The 20,154-nt window shown below is 29.6% G+C and overlaps 2 protein-coding genes across 4 annotated transcripts in view; one reads left to right on the top strand and one right to left on the bottom strand.

Annotated features, from left to right (window-relative positions):
* The window catches only part of LOC102586476 (respiratory burst oxidase homolog protein D), a gene marked incomplete in the record, with an annotated part of 6,401 nt that extends 3,583 nt beyond the window's left edge, over positions 1–2,818 (bottom strand). The window contains 7 exon segments of one of the 2 annotated variants that reach the window (XM_015304804.1): positions 30–125; positions 310–693; positions 1,009–1,437; positions 1,523–1,636; positions 1,747–1,795; positions 1,896–2,058; positions 2,210–2,818. In XM_015304804.1, the coding sequence (XP_015160290.1) occupies positions 30–125; positions 310–693; positions 1,009–1,437; positions 1,523–1,636; positions 1,747–1,795; positions 1,896–2,058; positions 2,210–2,789 (1,815 nt within the window). 2 annotated transcript variants of the gene reach the window in all.
* Positions 2,819–17,125: 14,307 nt separating this feature from the next.
* Positions 17,126–20,154, top strand: LOC102584926 (ACT domain-containing protein DS12, chloroplastic-like). Of its 2 annotated transcripts, none has more exons than XM_006366217.2 (10): positions 17,126–17,443; positions 17,948–18,002; positions 18,108–18,233; positions 18,317–18,411; positions 18,603–18,687; positions 18,789–18,848; positions 19,147–19,202; positions 19,334–19,439; positions 19,564–19,632; positions 19,727–20,154. In XM_006366217.2, exons 1-10 carry the CDS (start codon positions 17,307–17,309, stop codon positions 19,787–19,789), a joined length of 852 nt encoding a protein of 283 aa, XP_006366279.1. In that variant the 5' UTR covers positions 17,126–17,306; the 3' UTR covers positions 19,790–20,154. The 2 variants fall into 2 exon arrangements, with proteins under 2 accessions (XP_006366279.1, XP_006366278.1); XM_006366216.2 differs by having other exon boundaries at positions 18,105–18,233.

Below are 20,154 nucleotides of genomic sequence, written 5' to 3'. Positions count from 1 at the left end.
TTATATGTATAGATTTGGACTCAACTTACTTTCAATATTTTAACATCCTTGACGCTTGACCTGAATGCCCTTAGTAATCTTTCACCAGAATAAAGTATGATTGGTATAGCTAAGTACATCCATGTCTGCCAGTAGGAAATTAAAATTAGTCCGATCCCATTCTTTAGTAGTTATTACTATAAAAAAGAATTTAACTTGTATACGCTCGCATTGTAAGTTGATCTAATAGTTGTGAGTGTATAAAAGTTAAACTCATTAAGAAATTATTGTTGATTTCACAAATGTAAATTCAAAGATGAGTAGACTAACCGTCTTCTTGTACCATTCTTTGGTTAAGTAAAGCTCGATACCATGGACTATGAGGAGAGAATAGACAATGACAAAGAGGTGGTGGGAGTACCAAAAGGCATTGAAACCGGTGAGCTTGTTCAATGGTCTTGGTAAACGAATTTTGTTCCTTCTAAATCGTTGGCTTGCTAGAGTGAAAGCTATTGACATCAAAACCACCATTATGATCCCGGACACTCCTTCCACTCCCTTCACAAAATGCCAATAGTTTCTTGGTTGATCTCCAAAGTATGGTTCCATTGGTTTATACTTTTCCGGGCTAGCATTTAGAAGCCGAGGAAAATCACAAGTCATATGAGCAAGTACGTGTATTCCAACACCAACTGCAATTGCCCCTGCCACCATCTATACAAAGGGAGAGAAACAATCCGGTACTTAATACAAAATTTCAGATAAAAACAACAATTATTCCATGGCTAGTTTTTCTTGTGTAAGCTTGTACACATAATCAGCTTCAATCCAGTGGCAGAACCAGGATTTTCATTGAGTGGTATCAAAACATAAAGAAGTAAACACATACAGAAGTCAAGGGATTCAAAGTGCACTAAATATACATAAAAAATAATGATTTTGACCATATACACAATGAATCGCCTTGCACCTCCTAGCAAGGTGACAATCAGCTTAAAATTGGAAGAAGAGAAAAGAAGAACAGCTTACTTTGTGAAAATTGATGTTATCATCAAAGGGAACAGCACCACCTAATTTAGTCTTGTTTCGAAGCCAAGTGATAGTGTTTCTGCAGACTGGGAGTAAAATCAGTGCCATGTTTAGCTTAACTACCTCGGCAGCCCCTTTCGCCACACAAACACAATGACCCATGACATCAAATGCTGCTTTGTTTTTGTACTGGACATACTTGTAAGCAAATAAGCCAGCCATGACACCAATCCATAATAACAGTACCCAAACTCTTCGCCAATTGTCTAACAAAAAGTACTTTAAATTGTTATACCATCTTTTTATGGGATTTGTCTCCACTGTTGGCTTAAGCTTCATGCTTAGCATATGACTTAAGTTCCTATTCAAGCCTTTTCCTCCATCTGATTGAATTGGGGCTTGTAATAAAAGCATTTCCAAGTTCTCAAGCTGTCGAATCAAATCAGATGATAGATAGTTGAAATGATTTATTTTCAAATTGAGATCTTTGAACATGAAATAAAACTAGTCTAACCATGATGTATCCTTTGTGTTCGCGATCCAACTCTTCCATGATCAACGCTGCGCATTCTGCAGCTTGTTTTTGGATATTTGACAGCTTGTTAGCTGATGCACTTAGGCAAATAATCTGCCAGGATAGATTTGTTTTTTCAACTTTTTATGTGGAAGTTTATTCGCACACCCAAAAGATCATTGTACTACTAGATAAGATAGATAAATATATGGAATCCCAAATACCTCTCTAACTTCTTCTTCTGTAAGTCTACCATCTGCATCTTTATCAACCCTGCATTACATCCCTCACAAAAATCAGAATCCAAAAATTAATTGATTTGATTGAACAACTACTCGAGCAAAAGACGTAATGATAATATTTTAATACTTACATGTCAAAAAAGGTTCGAAGCCGGGAATCAAAGTCTTGGTTAGCAATTTGGTCCCAAAACTCTTTGAGCTGTTCTTTGCTGATGCAACCACTTGTTATATTTCTCCTCCGAGCTAACGCGTCAAAAAGCTCTAGTGCAAATCCCTCAGATTCCCTGTTCATACCTATCATTGAAAATCAACAACATATTCAGTGAAATCCCACGAATAATTAGTTACTCTATGTGTTCAATAGTACATGATTTTAGGTAACTTAATTATGTGAAGTACTTATAGACGGTCGGTGCATAATAGAAGTTAAACTGGGTTCTTTTACCTATGCATTCTCCAAATTTCCCCCGAGGCAGTAAGCTATCTGAGATGGCAGTAAGCTCGTCGAAGCGCTGTTGGACGGTGTCCCATCCAGAACCACCATCAGTCTTACTGATAAATTTGAAGCCTTTGAGAGCATTCTGAGCTGCTGTTGAACTCCTATCAAATATCTGAGGAGGATGCGGTTGTCTATTGAAAGAAGGCAACCGCATCCTCATCGAAACATTTCTGACGATTGTGGCCCCAAAGCTGCACTTCTTCTGCAGGCTTTTTTCCAGTGCCTCAATCTCTGCTTCCTCTGCTTTAGTCTTAGTGGCATTTTTGACACTGTGGACTGCCATGGTGTCATCACGGATATCAAGGGTGATTTCGCCATACTTGTCATCGTTAGATTTGGTGGTGTTTGAGGGACTACTAAGCTCCCTGTCAGAGTGGTGATCTTCTGGATTTTGCATTTTGATGACTAACAGAATTTTGGGGAATGAAGAAATTAATGAGCAAAACTGGAGGTGTATGTACCATATATATATATATATATATATATATGGATGAGAAAAGAAGATAAAAGCTTTGCATATAGCCATGTATGTTTGAATTAAGAGAAAGGGATGGATGTTGTGAGTTGTGACAAAGGGAAATTTTAGGTAACCAAATAAAGTGTTTTTTTTTTCTCTTTTTCATTTGATATTCGATACTCACATTGGAGCTCGACTAAATTCGAATTCGACTCTAAATTTGGATTCGTACCGAAAAAATCTATATTGGGGTAAAGTAGTGCTTAATAAAGGCAAATCCGTACCAAAAAATTAGTACTTATAACATCCATCACTTCTCTTAATTCTACTTGTCGCAGTTTCTCTTTCATGGTAAAATTAAGGAAGCATCATCTATGACGCAAGTATATGCGCTTGTGTGAGTGATGCAATAAAGTTTTAAGTTTTATATATCAATTGAAAGTTATGATAATGGTGATCTATAACTTGATGATATGTGTAGTGTTAGTATATAAAGTATTCTTTACACTGTCGTCAAGAATAAAGTATATATTCATTTATTTATGTCATGTACATACGTCCATAAAGCACATGTCAAGTATTATGCATTGGTTACAATTTCAGAACCTATATATGATGAATTGAATTTGAACTTTAATGTATCTTATTTTAAAGGGAAAAGGCATCAATTTCCCCTTAAAGTTGTCCCGAAAAGTCAGTTGCACGCTTAAATTATCATAGTGACCTATTACACACTTATACTACTCAAAAGTGAATTTTCGTACCCCTAAAATTGATGTGGCAAAAAAATAAAACAAAAATAAAAAATAGGCGCGTCAGTTTGAAATTAAAGTGGAAAAAAAGAGTTAGAATCCTCTTTTCCACCCCCACCCCACCCCCACCCATCTTCTTCTTCACAACCCACCCATTGTCCTCTTCTTCATTCTTTATTTTCATCACACTTCTTTAATTTTTTTATCACAATCTTAAAACATAATTTTTTTAATTCTCAATTAGGTTAATTCTCATAGATTTGTTAATTTATAATTGTATTTTATCTAGAAAAATTTCGGTTGATTGTTTCTATCTTTGTCATTTTTTTTTACTTTGTTCAAGAATTTTTTTGTTGTTGATCAATTTTTGGGTTTAGTGGTGATAGAAACTTTATGGGTTTGGTGATGATGGGTGGTGGGTGACAAAAATTAAAAGAGGTAATTGAAGATGGTGATGAAGAAAAAAAATCGATATTTAATAATGGTGGTGGTGATATTTTGGTGTTGGGTGACGAGAAGAATAAAAATTGAAGGTGATATAGTGGTGGTGAAGAACAAAATCAATAGTGAAGGTGGTTAGATATGATTTTTTCGATGAAATGAGAATTGAAATTGGTGGGATTTAGTGATGAAGAAGATATAATTATTAGAGAATTAAAATAATTAATTAGGAATTAATTAGAGTAAAATATAGTTAACAAAAGAAAAGTTAATTAATAAAGAAAACAAAACAAAAAATTATAATTTATGGCATGACGCTGATGTAGCGCTGATGTGGCAGCAAGTGTAATACACCATATAATGTGAGAGTGATATTACACGTCTCAGGGTAGTAATAAATTTACTTTTGAGTATTAAAGGTGTGCAATAGGTCATTGTGATAGTTTAAGCGTATAACTGACTTTTCAGGACAAGTTCGGCGTAAATCTATGCATTTTCCCTATTTTAAAGCAAAAAGAGTTATAACATATTTTTTTGGGTTTCTTTGCAAGTTGAAATCCGACATGACATCTTACCTCGACATAACATGACGAGATAGGACCCTCATGCATAGTCAAGTTTTTCCAAATTAAAAAAAAAAGTTTTATGGAAAAAACTTGGGCATTAATTTTAGCTATTTCAGATTAAAATAATAGAAAAGCAATTATTTTAGTATCATTTCTCAGTGTGTTTAATCTCTCAATTATTTTTATAAATTTCACCTACTTCAAGTAACAATAATTGAACCACCAATGCTTGTCATGAATAGAAAATAAACGGGTTAATTGCTTTTTAGATTTCTAAATTTCTGTGATTTTTTTAATCTTAACCGACAATATTATATAAAAGAATTAATCCGTTTTTATGAAATTAATGAATTTTATGGGGAAAAAATTATATATAATTTTATCACTTTAATTATTACAATTGATGTTCTATGCATCTATACACAGTGGCGGATCCAGGATTTTCATTAAGGGAGTTCGAAAAAAAAGAGCAGTGCTTAAGATTTGAGGTTTGAACTCCTCAACCACTAAACCAACCTCTAATCTTATATTCAGGAGGTTCAAAATCAATATATAAACATAAAAATTCTTTAAAATACCTTAAATATACAACGTAATTTTTTGTCGAGGGGGTTCGGGTCCCCTCGGAAGACTCTAGGTCCGCCCCTGTCTATACATTGAACATCAGGTGTGATTTGGCAATGTCCGCAAAGTTAAATTTAAACCACGATAATAATCACATATTCAATGTAATTTTCTCAAGTGTTATTTGGTGAAAAGATAAATTTAACCATTTTCGCTTTTATCACCTCATACCTTTTTTTACATATATATGACGCATTCTATGATTTCGTTGCATCTCTATGTATACAAACTACTCCGTACAACTTTATTTGGCACCACTTTTATTACTACTTTCTTTCACAATTATTTTTTTCAAAAAAAAAAAAAACTTTTAGTAGTGGCAACTAATCTAAAAGAAAGGTTTAGTTTACCAAAAGTAATAAATAAAATAATGATAGTAATATTTTTTATGTCCCACTTTATATATATGGTGCTATAAGTATATGTATACCTAATTGATTCCTCTTGCATTATGACATTTGTCATATTGTGATTACAATTATTTCTATGTACTTTTAGAAAAGGTAGCTCATTTAAAAAGGAAAAAAGATAAAGACGGGACTAATTAATTTGTTGTTTCTTTATAGCTTATGCTTGTGCACTTCAATAATTAAACTCATCGTAGAAAGAAAGGAGGAAATAATTTTTTTATGGTCACTTATACAATTTTAAAATAAAAAATGATTTTTTCAGAGACCTCATATATATTATTTGAGATGTCTTATATGTCAAATGTAAAGTTCTTTTATTCTAAAAACACATAAAATTTAAAATCAATTTGTAAAAGACTACAAAATCAATTCTTTTAGTATTATTTCTCAGTGTGGAGAGAACCGCGTCCGCATCAGTCGAAGTGGTGGTAATCTCTCGATTATTTTTATAATTTCACCTACTTCAAGTAATAATAATTGAACCACCAATGCATGTGGTGAATAGGAAAAAACGAGTTAATTGCTCTTTACCTTTTCTAGATTTCTGTCTTCTTAAAAGCGATTTTTTAAAATCTTAACTAGGGGTGTTCACGGTTGGATAAAAATCGATCCAAACCGAAAAACCAAATCAAATCGATAAAATAAAATCGATTTTATTTGGGTTTGGTTTGGTTTGGTTTTAGATTTTTGAAAACCGATAGTATTTGGTTTGGTTATGGTTTTATTCAAAAAAAAATCTAAGAAATAACCGAATCAAACCGATGAATTATATACATATATTTTATTAATATACATACTTAATATATTGTTTTTATAAACAATTTTAAAGATCTTATACATATTTTCATTAAAATTTCTTTATAATTTACTTATTGAAAGAAAAAATGCCCAAGATGAAACATTTATCTTATTGATTTCATGTATATGAGTGTCTATCACAATTCTTTGTGGGACTAAAAACGTTATTGTCTCTTCCTTCTAGGCCAATATAGTGAATTTTTAAGCTTTATTGATAGTAAATTTAGTGATCGAAAGTTCAGTAATTTAAGTCATTCTAACTATTTTTCGTTTTGCATGAATTGTTGTCACTTTTTTCACAATTTTAAATGAATTGTTTCTTTTATTTTTGTGTATGGTTAATAACCGAATAACCAAACCAAACCAAACCGAAATCGATATATTATATTTGGTTTGGTTTGGTTTTGATAATTTTAAAACCGATTAAGTTGGTTTGGGTTTGGTTTTGACCAATAACCGATCCAAACCAACCCGTGAACACCCCTAATCTTAACCGACAATAATATTATAAAAAATTAACCCATTTTTATGAAATTAATGAATTTATGAATATTTTTTTCTATATAAATTTTATCACTTTTTTACAATTGATGTTCTATTCATCTTTACATCGAACATCATGTGTGATTTGGCCAGGGCCGTCTTAACCATTAGGCCACTAAAGTCATCGCTTAGGGGCCTCATATTTTTGGGGATCCTGATTTTTAAAAAAAATACTTATATATATTACTTAAAATTATATGTATTTTTAAATTTTAAAAAAAAAACATGTAAGAAGTATAAAAATAAAAATAAAAAATAACCGTTAGTTTTCCCCACTTTTCTAAGAGAATGAAACATTTTTTGAAAATAATTTCTTTAGGTGGGAAATTATGTTTTCTTATTTATCTCCTAAAAATTTGACCTTATATTATTATTTACCTTATACTTATCTTTTTTATTCTCTATTTTATTATTTTTATTCTTAATATTGAACTCTCTCCTAAAAAAATGATTTACTGTTGCTTACAAGTTAAAAAAGAACAAAATTTGCTTTTGAGTGTCTTCTTCAAAATCTTAAGAAGTGCAACAAGCAATTATTGAACGCAACTCTATTTCAATATTGTTATATCAACTTATCAAATTCGTGAGCCAGGTTTTATTTTATAATTTTTTCTTGACCTTTTGTTATTGTTGATATTCTTAGTTAGTAAGTATATATATTCTCGCATTAGTTATTATTAAGAGAAATAATACAAGTAGAAGATAATGATTTAATGGAAATACTCAATCAAATAAAAAGACTTGATTCTTTTCCTAATACATATATTGCTTATAGAATAATGTTAACAATTCCTGTAACTATTGCATGCCTGGAAAAATTTATATCATGTTTACACCGATCGGATTTCTAAAAGTTGCTCATATTTTACAAGAGATGCTTACTTATAAATCGGATCATATTAGAGCTCGCCAGGATGGTCGATTTCGTAACAAATCAAATAAAGAGGAATTTCTATTTGTACCTCGTAAAAAAAGCTTTTTATTTTGTGTAATGAACCATTTCTCTTCGAATCACCATTTGGCAGGGCTACTAGGACTTGGGTCTCTCTCTTGGGCGGGGCATCAAGTTTTTCGAAATTAAATTGATAAAATTTATTCTAAGATCAACAATGTGAGATTGAATGCATTAGCTATATTATCAATTGAAAAGGAATTACTAAAACAAATTGATTAGAAAACAGTAATTAATGATTTCACATCTAAAAATACTAGAAAAATAGATTTTAAATAAATGTATACATGATTATTATTTTTTCTTTAAAAAAGAATTAAAAAAATATATTAGGGCCTCTCTTTAAGGTTTGGCTTTAGGCCCTCAATCTTGTTGAGTTGATCATGGATTTTGCTATGACAACAATAATATATTTAGTGTAATTCTTTTATTCAGTTAAAAGATAAATTTGACAGTTTTCACTTTAATTTTTATTATACATATACGACGCATTCTGTTTACCTTGCATATCTTCGTATACGAACTACGTTTTTTTTTTAAAAAGGAACTCGTTTAGTAGTGCCAACTAATCTGAAAGAAAGGTCAAGTTTACTGAAAGTAATAATGATATGGTATTATTAAATGTGTAACTAATTGATTTTTCTTGCTATGAAATTTGAAATATTTTCAGATCTATTTATCACTCCCTCCGTCCGTTTTTATATGTCACATTTTTACTTTGCATTTGCATTTAGAAATGATGTAACTTTACCCTTTTATCCTTATTTAATTTTTTTGAAACTCAAGTTTTTAATCAATGAATATGAATTAATTTATTTTGATTAATTAATTTAACCAATGAACATGAATCACTTACTTAGCTTTTCTAAGTTGGTCAAATGTATATTTTCAAGGCTAATAACTCACAAGGGTAAAAAAAGAACAATATGATAATTTATGTATTAATTTTATGAAATGACAAGTATTATGAACCAATTATTACTAAAAGAGATGACATATAAAAAGAGACGAAAGGAGTATATAAAATATAATATTGTGCTTACAATCATTTCTATGAACTTTTTTAGAAAAAGGCAACTCATTTAAAAAAGGAAAAGAGACAAAGATCGGGCAAATTTATTATTTCTTGATAGCTTAGACTTTTGCACTTCAATTATTGAACTCATCTTAGAGAGAAAGGAGGGAATATTTTATTTTTTTTGGTTTTCGTATGCGTTATTTGAAATCTTTTAAATGTAAAATATAAAATCTTTTATTAAAAAACATATAATAAAAAACGAATTTGTAGAAGACAACAAAATCAATTGGGCCAAATCGCTTTAGAAATGATTCTTTAAAGAGCAACTTTCACATATAGCAAACATAAAAATCATATTGTGTGTTGTAGCAGTAGTTTGCATAACAAATTTTTATATTTGCTATGGAGCTTTTGATTTGTGTGGTTCGTTAGAAACATTCAATTTTTATATAAATTGTTCAGTTTTGTATAAATTCATTTATACATTGTAATTTATATAATAAGATCTGTATTGTATAATTATAAGTGTATAGGACGAAAATATATGTATTTGTATTTATATATACACTTTTTCTCTCGCTTTATACAAACACAAACGCATTTTATACCGAAATGTATAAAATGACTAATTGTATACCGAAAATGGCTAATTGTATACCGAATCAGATGACAAAAAAATGGGATATTTATTGCGAATTACAATTAAAATAAACTATGAGCATTTAATTTGAATTAATAGTTTGCTATTTCATACAATTTTCTCTTATTTAAAAAGGATTTTTTTTTTTTTACTAAAAAGGAAATTGGCCCAGATATTTTGAAAACTAAAAAATCACAGTTAGAAAGGAAAGGAGAATAAAAAAAAGGTAAAAAACTTTTTTTTCAATCGAATGCACAAAGCTTAATCTAATGTAATTTATCTCTTTTATGTGATTTATGAATTATAATACTGAACCAAGATTTATCATTCAGACCAAAAAAAACAGTGATTGCAAATTCTCGCTTTTTTTTTTTAAAAAAAAAGGAGTACGTAACATCAGGGCCGGCTCTATGCATACTTTAATAAGGCATTGGCCTTAGGCCCCCAATTTTAGGGGGACTCAATTTTTTACCAAGAATAAATTATGTGTTAATTTTTTATAGAAAAAATATTAATATTTATGATAAAAAGTATAAATTTAAAATTATTATTTTATTCTCTTCAACCTCATTCAAGTAGAAGAAATTAAGAAAATATTGTCTTATTTCTTACACTCTCTCCACTAATACTCACATTACTTTATTCTTTTTAACTCCTTTTACACTCTTTTTTTTTTATATAATTTTTGATAAGTTAGAGTAATATTCTGTCAAAAATATCAATTAATAGTTGAAAAGTATTTAACAAAGTGAATTGTAAATTCTTTTTCCATTTCTTCTTAGACTTTCAAGCATTACAACAACCATAGTAAAATGTGGGGTAGCCAAATTATCAACTTCATCAAAGCTATGGTTCTAACTCTTATACTTATTTGAAATTTGTCGACTTATTACTTGTAGAACCATGTTAACAATTCATATAATGATTGCCCGAGTAAAATTATATTTTCAACGTTGAATTGATAAATCTTATTTAAAACTAATAATTGAAAAAGAAATCGAATAAATCATTTATATATAAAAAAATATTAAGTAATACTTTGCATTTAAAAATGTAAGAAAACTAAATTTTAAATAAATGCATGTGAAGTTTATTTAGATTTTAGGCCTCTAATTAAGATTTCACTTTAGGCCTCCGATTACGTTGAGCCGCCCTGCGTAACATCTGAATAATGTTATTTCCATCAATTGCACAGACCATAACTAGTGCCATCTTATACTAAGGTGTATCAATATTCAATTGAAATAAGAGGAATTAATTAGAGTTGGAAATTATATTAGGATAGAATAATCAACATATAATGATACCAAGTTGAACTCTCTCTTTAATTTAAAAGTCTAGTCGTCCTAGAATTATTAAAATATTGTACGAAAGAAGGAATATTAGACATTATCTGGTGAAAAGTAACAATTTACGTCCCTTTAACGACGTTAAGTCACAATAATAATCATGATATGCAGATTTCATGTTTGAATCCCAAATAACAAATCATTTTTGAAGGACAACTTTACCTGAAACATGTGCTTGTGAACTACTTTTCATAGATAATAATAACGTGATATTATAACAATAAAAATTAGTCAATAACATATTCAATATATTTCCACAAGTGAAATTTAGAGAGAATAGAATGTACGCAAAGCTTATCTCCACTTTATGAAATAGAAAGGTTATTTCAATAGACCTTCCAAACATATTTGCAAAAAAATGCAAGAATTAAAAGTTATAATATAAATATTGAAAGAAACAAAAAATATTGATAAAATAGATAAATGTGAGTGAGATATGAAAAATGCACATTTAAGTATGTTTTATAATGGGATGTTGCAAATATGCTTGACAGACTGATGTTGGAGCCATATGTGCTACGTCTGTAATTATTTGATGAACACTCACAATTAGGAAGCCCATCTTCTTTAAACACTCACAATTAGGATATTACAGTCAATAACTTTGAATCTCAAATTAATTAGAAAGACATGTTTTCATTTTGAATGTCAAATTCAAAAGCAAAACAATCATGGTATATAATATCGTATGATTTAGATCTATTTAGAATTAAAAGTAATCGGAGATACTTACATGTAAATGGTGAATATTGTATGATTCAGATCTATGTAGAATTAAAAGTAATCGGAGATACTATACATGTAAATGGTGATACTTTTATTGACATAATCAATCAATCAAGTGAAGTCTTATTTCTATTTTGAAATATTTCTATTACTTATAAATAAAATATTTTAATAGTTTATATAACAATAACTTAATTGAAAAAAGTTTCAAAACTATAATCAATAAAAATTTATCCAAGATATAAACACTTTAAACGTTATTTGACGTACAATAATTTATACATGTATATTAAAGTCTTACAAAAGATTAGATTGATAATTGAAAAAAATAAATAGTGAGATATAATTAACTGCCTGCCATATATTTTAAGAAATTACGAGAACATACACAAAATATATAAGAAATTTTATTAAATAAATTTAAGGTTTGTTTTAAAGTTAATGTCACTTATTTTTATTCAAATTACTCGAGTCTAATGGTGCGAAAAAATCTTTATACTCCCTTGCTAAGAGGGTCAAACAGTAACTTTTTTTTCAAATGTGATTTATATGTCCAATTGAAAATATGTCAAAAAAAATTAGAAATATATTTGCAGACATGTAATCTAATTAAAATTTCCTTGAACTAATTTTGCTGCTAGTAATCTAGATTATTACGGATGATAACTATTAATGCTAAACTAACAATTCGGCCTAGGTTTTATATGTAAACATGCCAAGAAAGGTTTTATATGTAAAAAATTGTATGTTTCCAATTAGTGTTTTTTTATACTGATTTGAAATTTGACATCCTTAAATTCTCCTTTAAAGTGAAATTAATACAAAAATAATTAATTAAAACAATATATTTAATTACTTATTCGGGACATGCCTACTTTATTTGTCAGCTAAATGCCTTAAAAAATACTCCCTCCGTCCCTTTTTAGTTGTCCACTTTAGAAATGACACACAGATTAAGGCAATAATGATTAGCACAGTGAAGTTACAATTTTACCCTTATGACAACTTTTCACTTCAAAATTACAACCACTTATTTGAATTCAAGTGAAATAAATTGGAGGGAAACAACATACACTTTTACAATTTTCAAGAAGTGTAAATAAGGGTATAATAGGAAAAAATTTGTTGTCCTTTCTTGATTTGTCAAAATTGACAACTAAATAGGGACAACCAAAAAAGGAAATATGGACAAGTAAATAGGGACGGAGGGAGTACTATTGATAAGTGATTATATATAGATTAATTTTCAAATAAAGTTAAAATTCAAGTCTAATTACTAGGCTTGGAGAGTTTATTTCTATATCAATGACAATATATTCAAGTTTAATATAATAAGTAATAACTTCTGATTACTTTATGGTTTCATAATTATTATCAATCCTTCAATTTTATATATATGGTTTTGCATAAAATAAAAATCAAATCACATATGTACGTGGATAGTCATAAAATTCTCTTATTATATAGGAGACAGTTAGTGCTGAAGCAAGCACCTTTCCGTCGACATGCCTGCTTCAGCGTTTTCTGATAGTTGGTGCTGAAGCAGGCACCGCTCCGTCGACGTGCCTGCTCAGCGTCTTCTGAAAAAAAAATTAAAAAATTATTTCGTTTGTTCTACTTTAATTTAATTAGTGTATAATTTTTTGGAAATTATGGATCCTTTTTAGCTAAAACTTTTAAAATCGACGTTCCTGCTTCAGGGTGTTTCGGGAAAAAAATAGAAAATTATTTATTTCTTTTGTTTTACTCTAATTTAATTACTGTATAATTTTTTCGAAATTATGGAATCCGTTTTAGCTATGACTTTTAGTTTTAAATTCAAGACTTCATGCTAAAGTAGACACGTTGTGTTTTGGAAAAAAAATTAAAAAATATTTCTTTTGTTCTGCTTTAATTTAATTAGTGTATAATAATGGGAATCAGCATACAACTTTCTGTCAAACATGATTGCTTCGCTTTAAGGGCATTTTTGGTATTATGTTATATTTGCGTTTTACAGCTATTGTACTTAAAAGCTTCATATAGGTACCTTTTCATCTTACACAAAAGTATTAGACATCCATGTCCCCAAGAAATCCAACACAATTTCTTTGTGAAAATTGGGTCCAACACGTATCCTTTTGCAGCCTTTGATTTTGCATACTCACTGAACGACACATGGTTTTGATACTTGAATACATTTTTTTAGTTTTGTCATCATTTATCTTATTGAGTGTTAATTAAAAGGGGATATTTCATAGTTAATTAGAATTAATAATACAGTTTTTCTAAAATAATCTAAGTTATGAAAATTAATTATTTAGGTATCACTTATTTATATTTTAGTTATTCCATCTTTTATCTGTCATAAAATAATATATAAATTCTTATTATTTATACATATATTAATTATGCAGGTTTTTAAATTTTATATTATAAAAAAAATCATACTAAATAAGTACGACTTAATTAAGTGTAGTAAATATCCCTGATGTTATAAATCTAATTTTTTGGTTTAATTATCCAAAATTCTATCATATTTTATTGCTATTAACTAAGTAATACGTTTGGTTATTTTATTTCTCAATCTTTTTATGTATAAATTACCTTTAACTTCTAATATTAATGTTATATCGCTAATATTATTACTAAAAAATATTGTATTTAAGAAATAAAAAGTGCCACAAATAAAAATTACAAATTTCAAATAATTGCACGGGCTTCTCCTTTTCGCTTACACGTCTCCGTCAACTTGTGTGCTTCCAAGAATTAGTATCGATTTAATAAGATTTTTTTTCAATTAATGATTTTCACTTTATTATTTCACCTATCTATTTTAACAAGTCAATACAAGTTTATTATTTTCATTCAATACTATTTTTATCTTTAAATAATTGTATAAAGTAATAGTAAACAAAATTAAAATTTTAAAAAATAATCAATAATTTTAATCTAATAAAAATAATTATATAGTCCTTTTTAAGTCAACAATTTCTAATAGAATAAAATAAATCTAATTAACTGAAAAAAGGATGTAAAAAATAATTAGTCAAATAAATTAATAATTAATTATATAACCAAATTATTTAAAAATTATAATAAAATATCTACATAAATATTTAACGTAGTATTTTTAGTCCCGAGCACAGCACGGGCTACCCTTTACTAGTATCATATAGCAGCACAAGTTGGATCTGATTCAGCAATAATAGTGGGCAACAAATTTATCATCAATCTCAATCAACAAATTATAGTATAATATTATAATATTATAATATTAAATTCGTCTAACTTCAAAATTGTGAGATCAAATATCAAATCGTCACTGAATAGAGTAAGGAGGAACTTAATCATTATTAAAAGATTTTCAATCTTTCTGAATTATTACCTAACAAATGCAAACATGGGAAAATACAATTTTTTGAGAAATCGAATTATGCGAATAATAAAGTTTTATTAGTTAATTTTCTATGTACTCATTGTAACTCGAATATAGATTCACCGACTAGCAATACATTGGAGTCCGGAGCCTGAAGAGCACAAAAAATTGTCAAAAATTTCAAAAGGGTGCATTAATTATTATTTTTAACCAAAAGGGCAAATTCGTTCCTGACGTAGCGATTTTCTTCTGACGCTGTTACTCCGTCAAACGAATCAAAATCGCTGACCTACCAGCGTTTTTGTCCAATTTTTAAGATCGCTGCCCGTGCAGCATTTTTGGCGATTTTTTTAAAAAAAATGACATCGCTGCTATGACAGCATTTTTATAAAAAAATATTTTTAAAATTAAAATTAGCAGCGATTTTATTTCAGAAAATTAAGAAAAAATTGAAAATCGCTCCAACTATAGTGATTTTAGTAAAGAAAAAAAAATCTTAAAAATCGTTGAGTAAATTTTTATTTTTATTTTTTAAAATAGCTGCCTTGGCAGCGATTTCAGTAAAAAAAAATAAAAAATGCTGCCTTAACAGTGATTTCAACAATTTTAACTCATTGTTCTAAACTTCTAATTAATATCAATAAGATCAAGCTTATTCGATTAATCATTGACACCGGATCTCATACGGTCATACCCTGTCTATTTATTTAACTTATTGTTTTGTTTCAATTATGTATTTATTATTTCTTTCATCTTGTTCACATTAATTAAGTTACCGTATATATTCAAATCAGGTATTTCGATCTTTTTAATTCGTGTGTTTTTTAGCCTAATTTTATGAATTTAAAGGTACCATTTTAAGGATATATAATCTTTCAATTAATAAAATTTCTTTATTTTACAAGGAAAAAAAACATGAAATCTATTCCTGTAATATTTTATCATACACTATTTTATTTTTAATTTTTAATTTTTTACAAAGTGAGGGTAAAAGGTGATTTGTAATTTGAAAAATTCAATGAAGTCCTAAGGAGAGAAAACAATCTCAGAAGGAACCAAATTAATCCACAAACAACTTCCACGGTGTAGTTCTGGATTAGGTTAAGTAAATTTTAAGATTATTTTCGCAATTTATCTTTCATAAATTCATGTCGTTATAAATATATTTATATTCGAATAAATGTCTATTAATTTTTTATTTTTTAAAGAAAAATGAAGAGTTGATTATTTTGGGATAAAATAATTCTTTCACTATAATAAATAAAATAAAAGGATATTTATTATGTTACATCCGCAAGAAAAATAATATAATCATCTCTCTTTTTTCTTTCTCTACAATATTCTTCTATTTGCTTTATTATTTTATACACACACATATAGTGTAGAAGTAATTTTCAGCCTATATTTATATATGAGGGGGAAAAAGACAAAAAAATAAAATAAAATCAGGACATAACGTTTAGAGTAAGTTATATTTTGCATAAATAATATCATAATTGATATTTGAAAAGAATTATGTATTATAGTGATTCACATGACTAATACATATAATAATTACAAAGAAACTTATATATTATTTTATGTAGAATCGTTGATGAAATAATTTTTTCATAACTAATTTCTACATAAAATAACACACTTCTTAAATCTTAACTAATCTCTCTATTAATAATATATAGGGATGGTAAAATTAAATTCAACCCACTTAATTCATCCAATCCGTACCCTCATTTACTAGCTCAACTCATTTCAATCTAATAAATATTGAACTGATATATAACCCAAATTGACTTGAGAGATGTTGTCAAAATACTTTTAATTTTAAAATAATTTAATTAGGTGCTAAACTATTGTAAAAGAACAAATAAAACAATCAAAAACTTAGTAAGAATTGAATTGAGTTGGGTCTTAACCCATTCTATAATCCATTATCCACTCCGCTTTGACTCTTGACCCATTTATTGTCTTGACTCATAATGATTCGTTCAAATTTGATTCAACCCGTTCAATTATCACCCTTACTAACACATTTTTATATTTACTATTTCCTTCGTCCTATTTTATATGTCAAATTAAATTACGTCACATAAATTAAAATAACAGCTCCAATCCATCGAAAGATTGAATAGAGTGATCTGTTCGGCTGAGTTTATCAACAAAGACAAAAGGAGGACCACAGATTTGTGCCTGTCAAGTTGTTGATATATAAATACTTATAAAGTCAATAATAGGTGGCTTCCCATTATAATGGCGGATATTACTAGAACAAGCAATCTGCTTCATTTTCTAGCCCCCATAGCTTCATTTTCTTAAATATCTTTTTGTCTACTATATATCTTAAGATTAGAATAGGAATCCATTTTCTACTTTTTAGTGCATCTTCTTCTTTCTTGATATTATTGAACTGAAATGGCTGTGGCTATGGTTTCTTGTGGAATGCCCACTAGTTTAAAACTTATAGAGAAGCAACCCATTTCAACTCCAGGCTTCTTTAATGGCTCTTTAGCTTTGAATCCAGTCCAAAAACTGCACATTACACCCAAAAGGTAAGCTACATTTTTGTTTGAATTTGGTTTAATTCATCTTTAGTTAATTTGCTTTCTATTGATTGTGGAATCCTATTTTCTCCCAATTTTTAAAAATGTTTTCTAGTACATTTGTGAGTCTTGGTCAACTAGTATCCTTTAACCTAATCACAAAATTTGAAATGCAGCTGGATAAATGATGTACTCTTTAATTGAGATCATAAAGAAGTCTCTGTAGTTGGTACTTTCTCAAGGACTGGTTAAATTTGTGAGATAAATTGGTCAATTAGGAAAGGGCAATTTTTATTTTTTGAATTGCGGGTAGAGAAAAGGGAAATCGGGAGGGGATTACAAGATTGGGAATCGAGCGCTCACCAGTAAGGTGAAATAAGTTCAGAACTGAGATAGTAAGATAATTTTTGAATTAGATCTATGGACTTCCTAAAGTTTAGTAATTATATGGACTTGGAATTACTGTAGTATTAGATGGGCAACAGTTGAAATCAATCTACTTTGTTTTTCCAGATTAGCTTTTTCTGGGAGTACAATTATTCCTAAAGCATCGGTTACAGCTGTGGAGGTATCTAAGCATATTAGCTGATTGATGTAATTGTTCCTTGCTATTTAATTTTTTATCTGAGATTGAGATGTTTGTTTTTTATTCATGTAATAACTGGTCAAGCAGGATGGAAGTTCACAAGAGACTGCTGCAGTTCCAACACCCAAAGTTGTAATCGATTTGGATTCAGATCCAGAAGCAACGATCGTAGAGGTTACCTTTGGGGATCGCCTTGGGGCACTTCTCGACACAGTAAGAATCCGTTACTCTTATGATTCAAGTGTTGAGTGCTATTTGCTGTCTGTTCTGGTTTTGATTTGCAAAGTGTATTTCAGATGAATGCATTAAAAAACCTTGGGCTGAATGTTGTCAAGGCTAATGTATGTCTTGATTCATCTGGGAAGCATAACACATTCGCCATCACAAAAGCGTAAGTTCATGTTGTGGGTTCCTTTATGCTGCTAGGTGATTTTTCTGTTCCTCTTTATACTTAGTCCTTGCATACTATCAGTCACCAGATATCTGAAAACACTTTTTCGAATGAATCTTTTATTATGGGTTTAACAACATTAGTTCCCTGATTGAATTTCTGATTGTTTCATTATTGGGACTTGTTTCTAGTTCTACGGGTAGGAAGGTCAATGATCCAGAGCTGCTTGAAGCAATTCGTTTGACGATCATCAATAATATGATGGAATACCACCCGGTAGAACTTCAATAAGTTGTTGAGCATCAGTTGCTTGATCTGGTACCTCCTGAGGGATTCATATATAGCTGCTTCTTCTTACTGCATAATTTCTGGTGCAGGAATCTAGCTCCAGATTAGCTATGGGGGAAGCTTTTGGTGTTTTTCAACCATATCAGAAGGTTGTTAATATCCTTCATATGTTGTCCTCACTCCTCACCTCCAATTTGTGCATACGCCATTAACAAGATTATGCACGTCTGTATTGGTTATTTTGAACATCATGTGGGGGTCAATGTGGGAGTGGGGGGTTGTTTTCTGAATGTGCGAGGCTCCTGCTAGTCTTTGCATCATAGTAATGACTTATAGCTTTCTTTCTAGTACAAATTTGATACAGAAACCAAGGCTTGATTTACATTAACTTTCATATCAACCATTTAACTTAAATCTTACTTTGTTGTTTGTGCTGAAAATTTTCAGATTGACGTGGACATAGCGACCCATATCCATGTTTATGACGATGGTCCTGAAAGAAGGTAAGGTCATATTTCTGTTTCTTGGTTTTGATCAGTACATACTAATACTGCTAGACTTAATAATCAACCTTATTAAGTGATCCATTTAGTGCACAACTTGAAGAGAAAAGTAAAATGCCTCTATTTTGCAGTTTACTCTGTGTAGAGACAGCAGACAGACCTGGACTGATAGTTGATCTTGTCAAGACCATTACTGACATAAACATTGATGTTGAATCAGGAGAGTTCGATACTGAGGTGAGATTATTTCAGTCGGTTTTCCAAATCATTTCACTAAACTGTTTAGGTAGTGGTTGTGCCGTCTAATAAGTATTAACCTGCAGTAGCTAGCATAGAGTTGAAAAGTTTCATTTTGGTGTAGGGATTGCTTGCTAAGGCGAAATTTCATGTCAACTACAAGGGCAAAGCGCTGATCAAGCCCCTTCAACAGGTAACCGATGCTAAGTTAGAAGCAATATACAATTTCTTTCATTAGACCTTGGTAGCTTTGAAGAAAGTTATTGACAGTTTTCAGTCTCGAATAGGTTCTTGCGAATAGCCTGCGTTATTTCTTGAGGAGACCAACAACAGAGGATGCAAGTTTTTAATACAATGCTGAAAAGTGAGAAGTTGTCAACAGGGTTAACCAAGTACTTTCAATTTTCAAGATCACGAGGCTTGCTGGTTTTAGCAGCACCAATCCATTCCAAGGTGTAAACAGAGAAAATATGCATGAAACTCAGAATCATAGCTTCAATACTGCTGTAACAATGTAGGTTTCTACCATTTATACGTTAATGATATAAGTTTTCAGAACAGGAAAAAAAAACCAATTATGTTATCCTTCATCACTGCAATTTGAGCTATCAGTTTCATTAACATGAAGGTGGAAAAGATGATTGTCCTACCTACCAATTCAATCGAACTTACACAGCCTCTCTATCTCACAAGGTAGGGTTAAGGTTTGCGTACA

The sequence above is a fragment of the Solanum tuberosum genome, unplaced genomic scaffold (assembly GCF_000226075.1).
Source record: "Solanum tuberosum cultivar DM 1-3 516 R44 unplaced genomic scaffold, SolTub_3.0 scf00578, whole genome shotgun sequence".
Taxonomy (NCBI): domain Eukaryota; kingdom Viridiplantae; phylum Streptophyta; class Magnoliopsida; order Solanales; family Solanaceae; genus Solanum; species Solanum tuberosum.
This window is presented reverse-complemented; position numbering and strand designations above follow the sequence as displayed.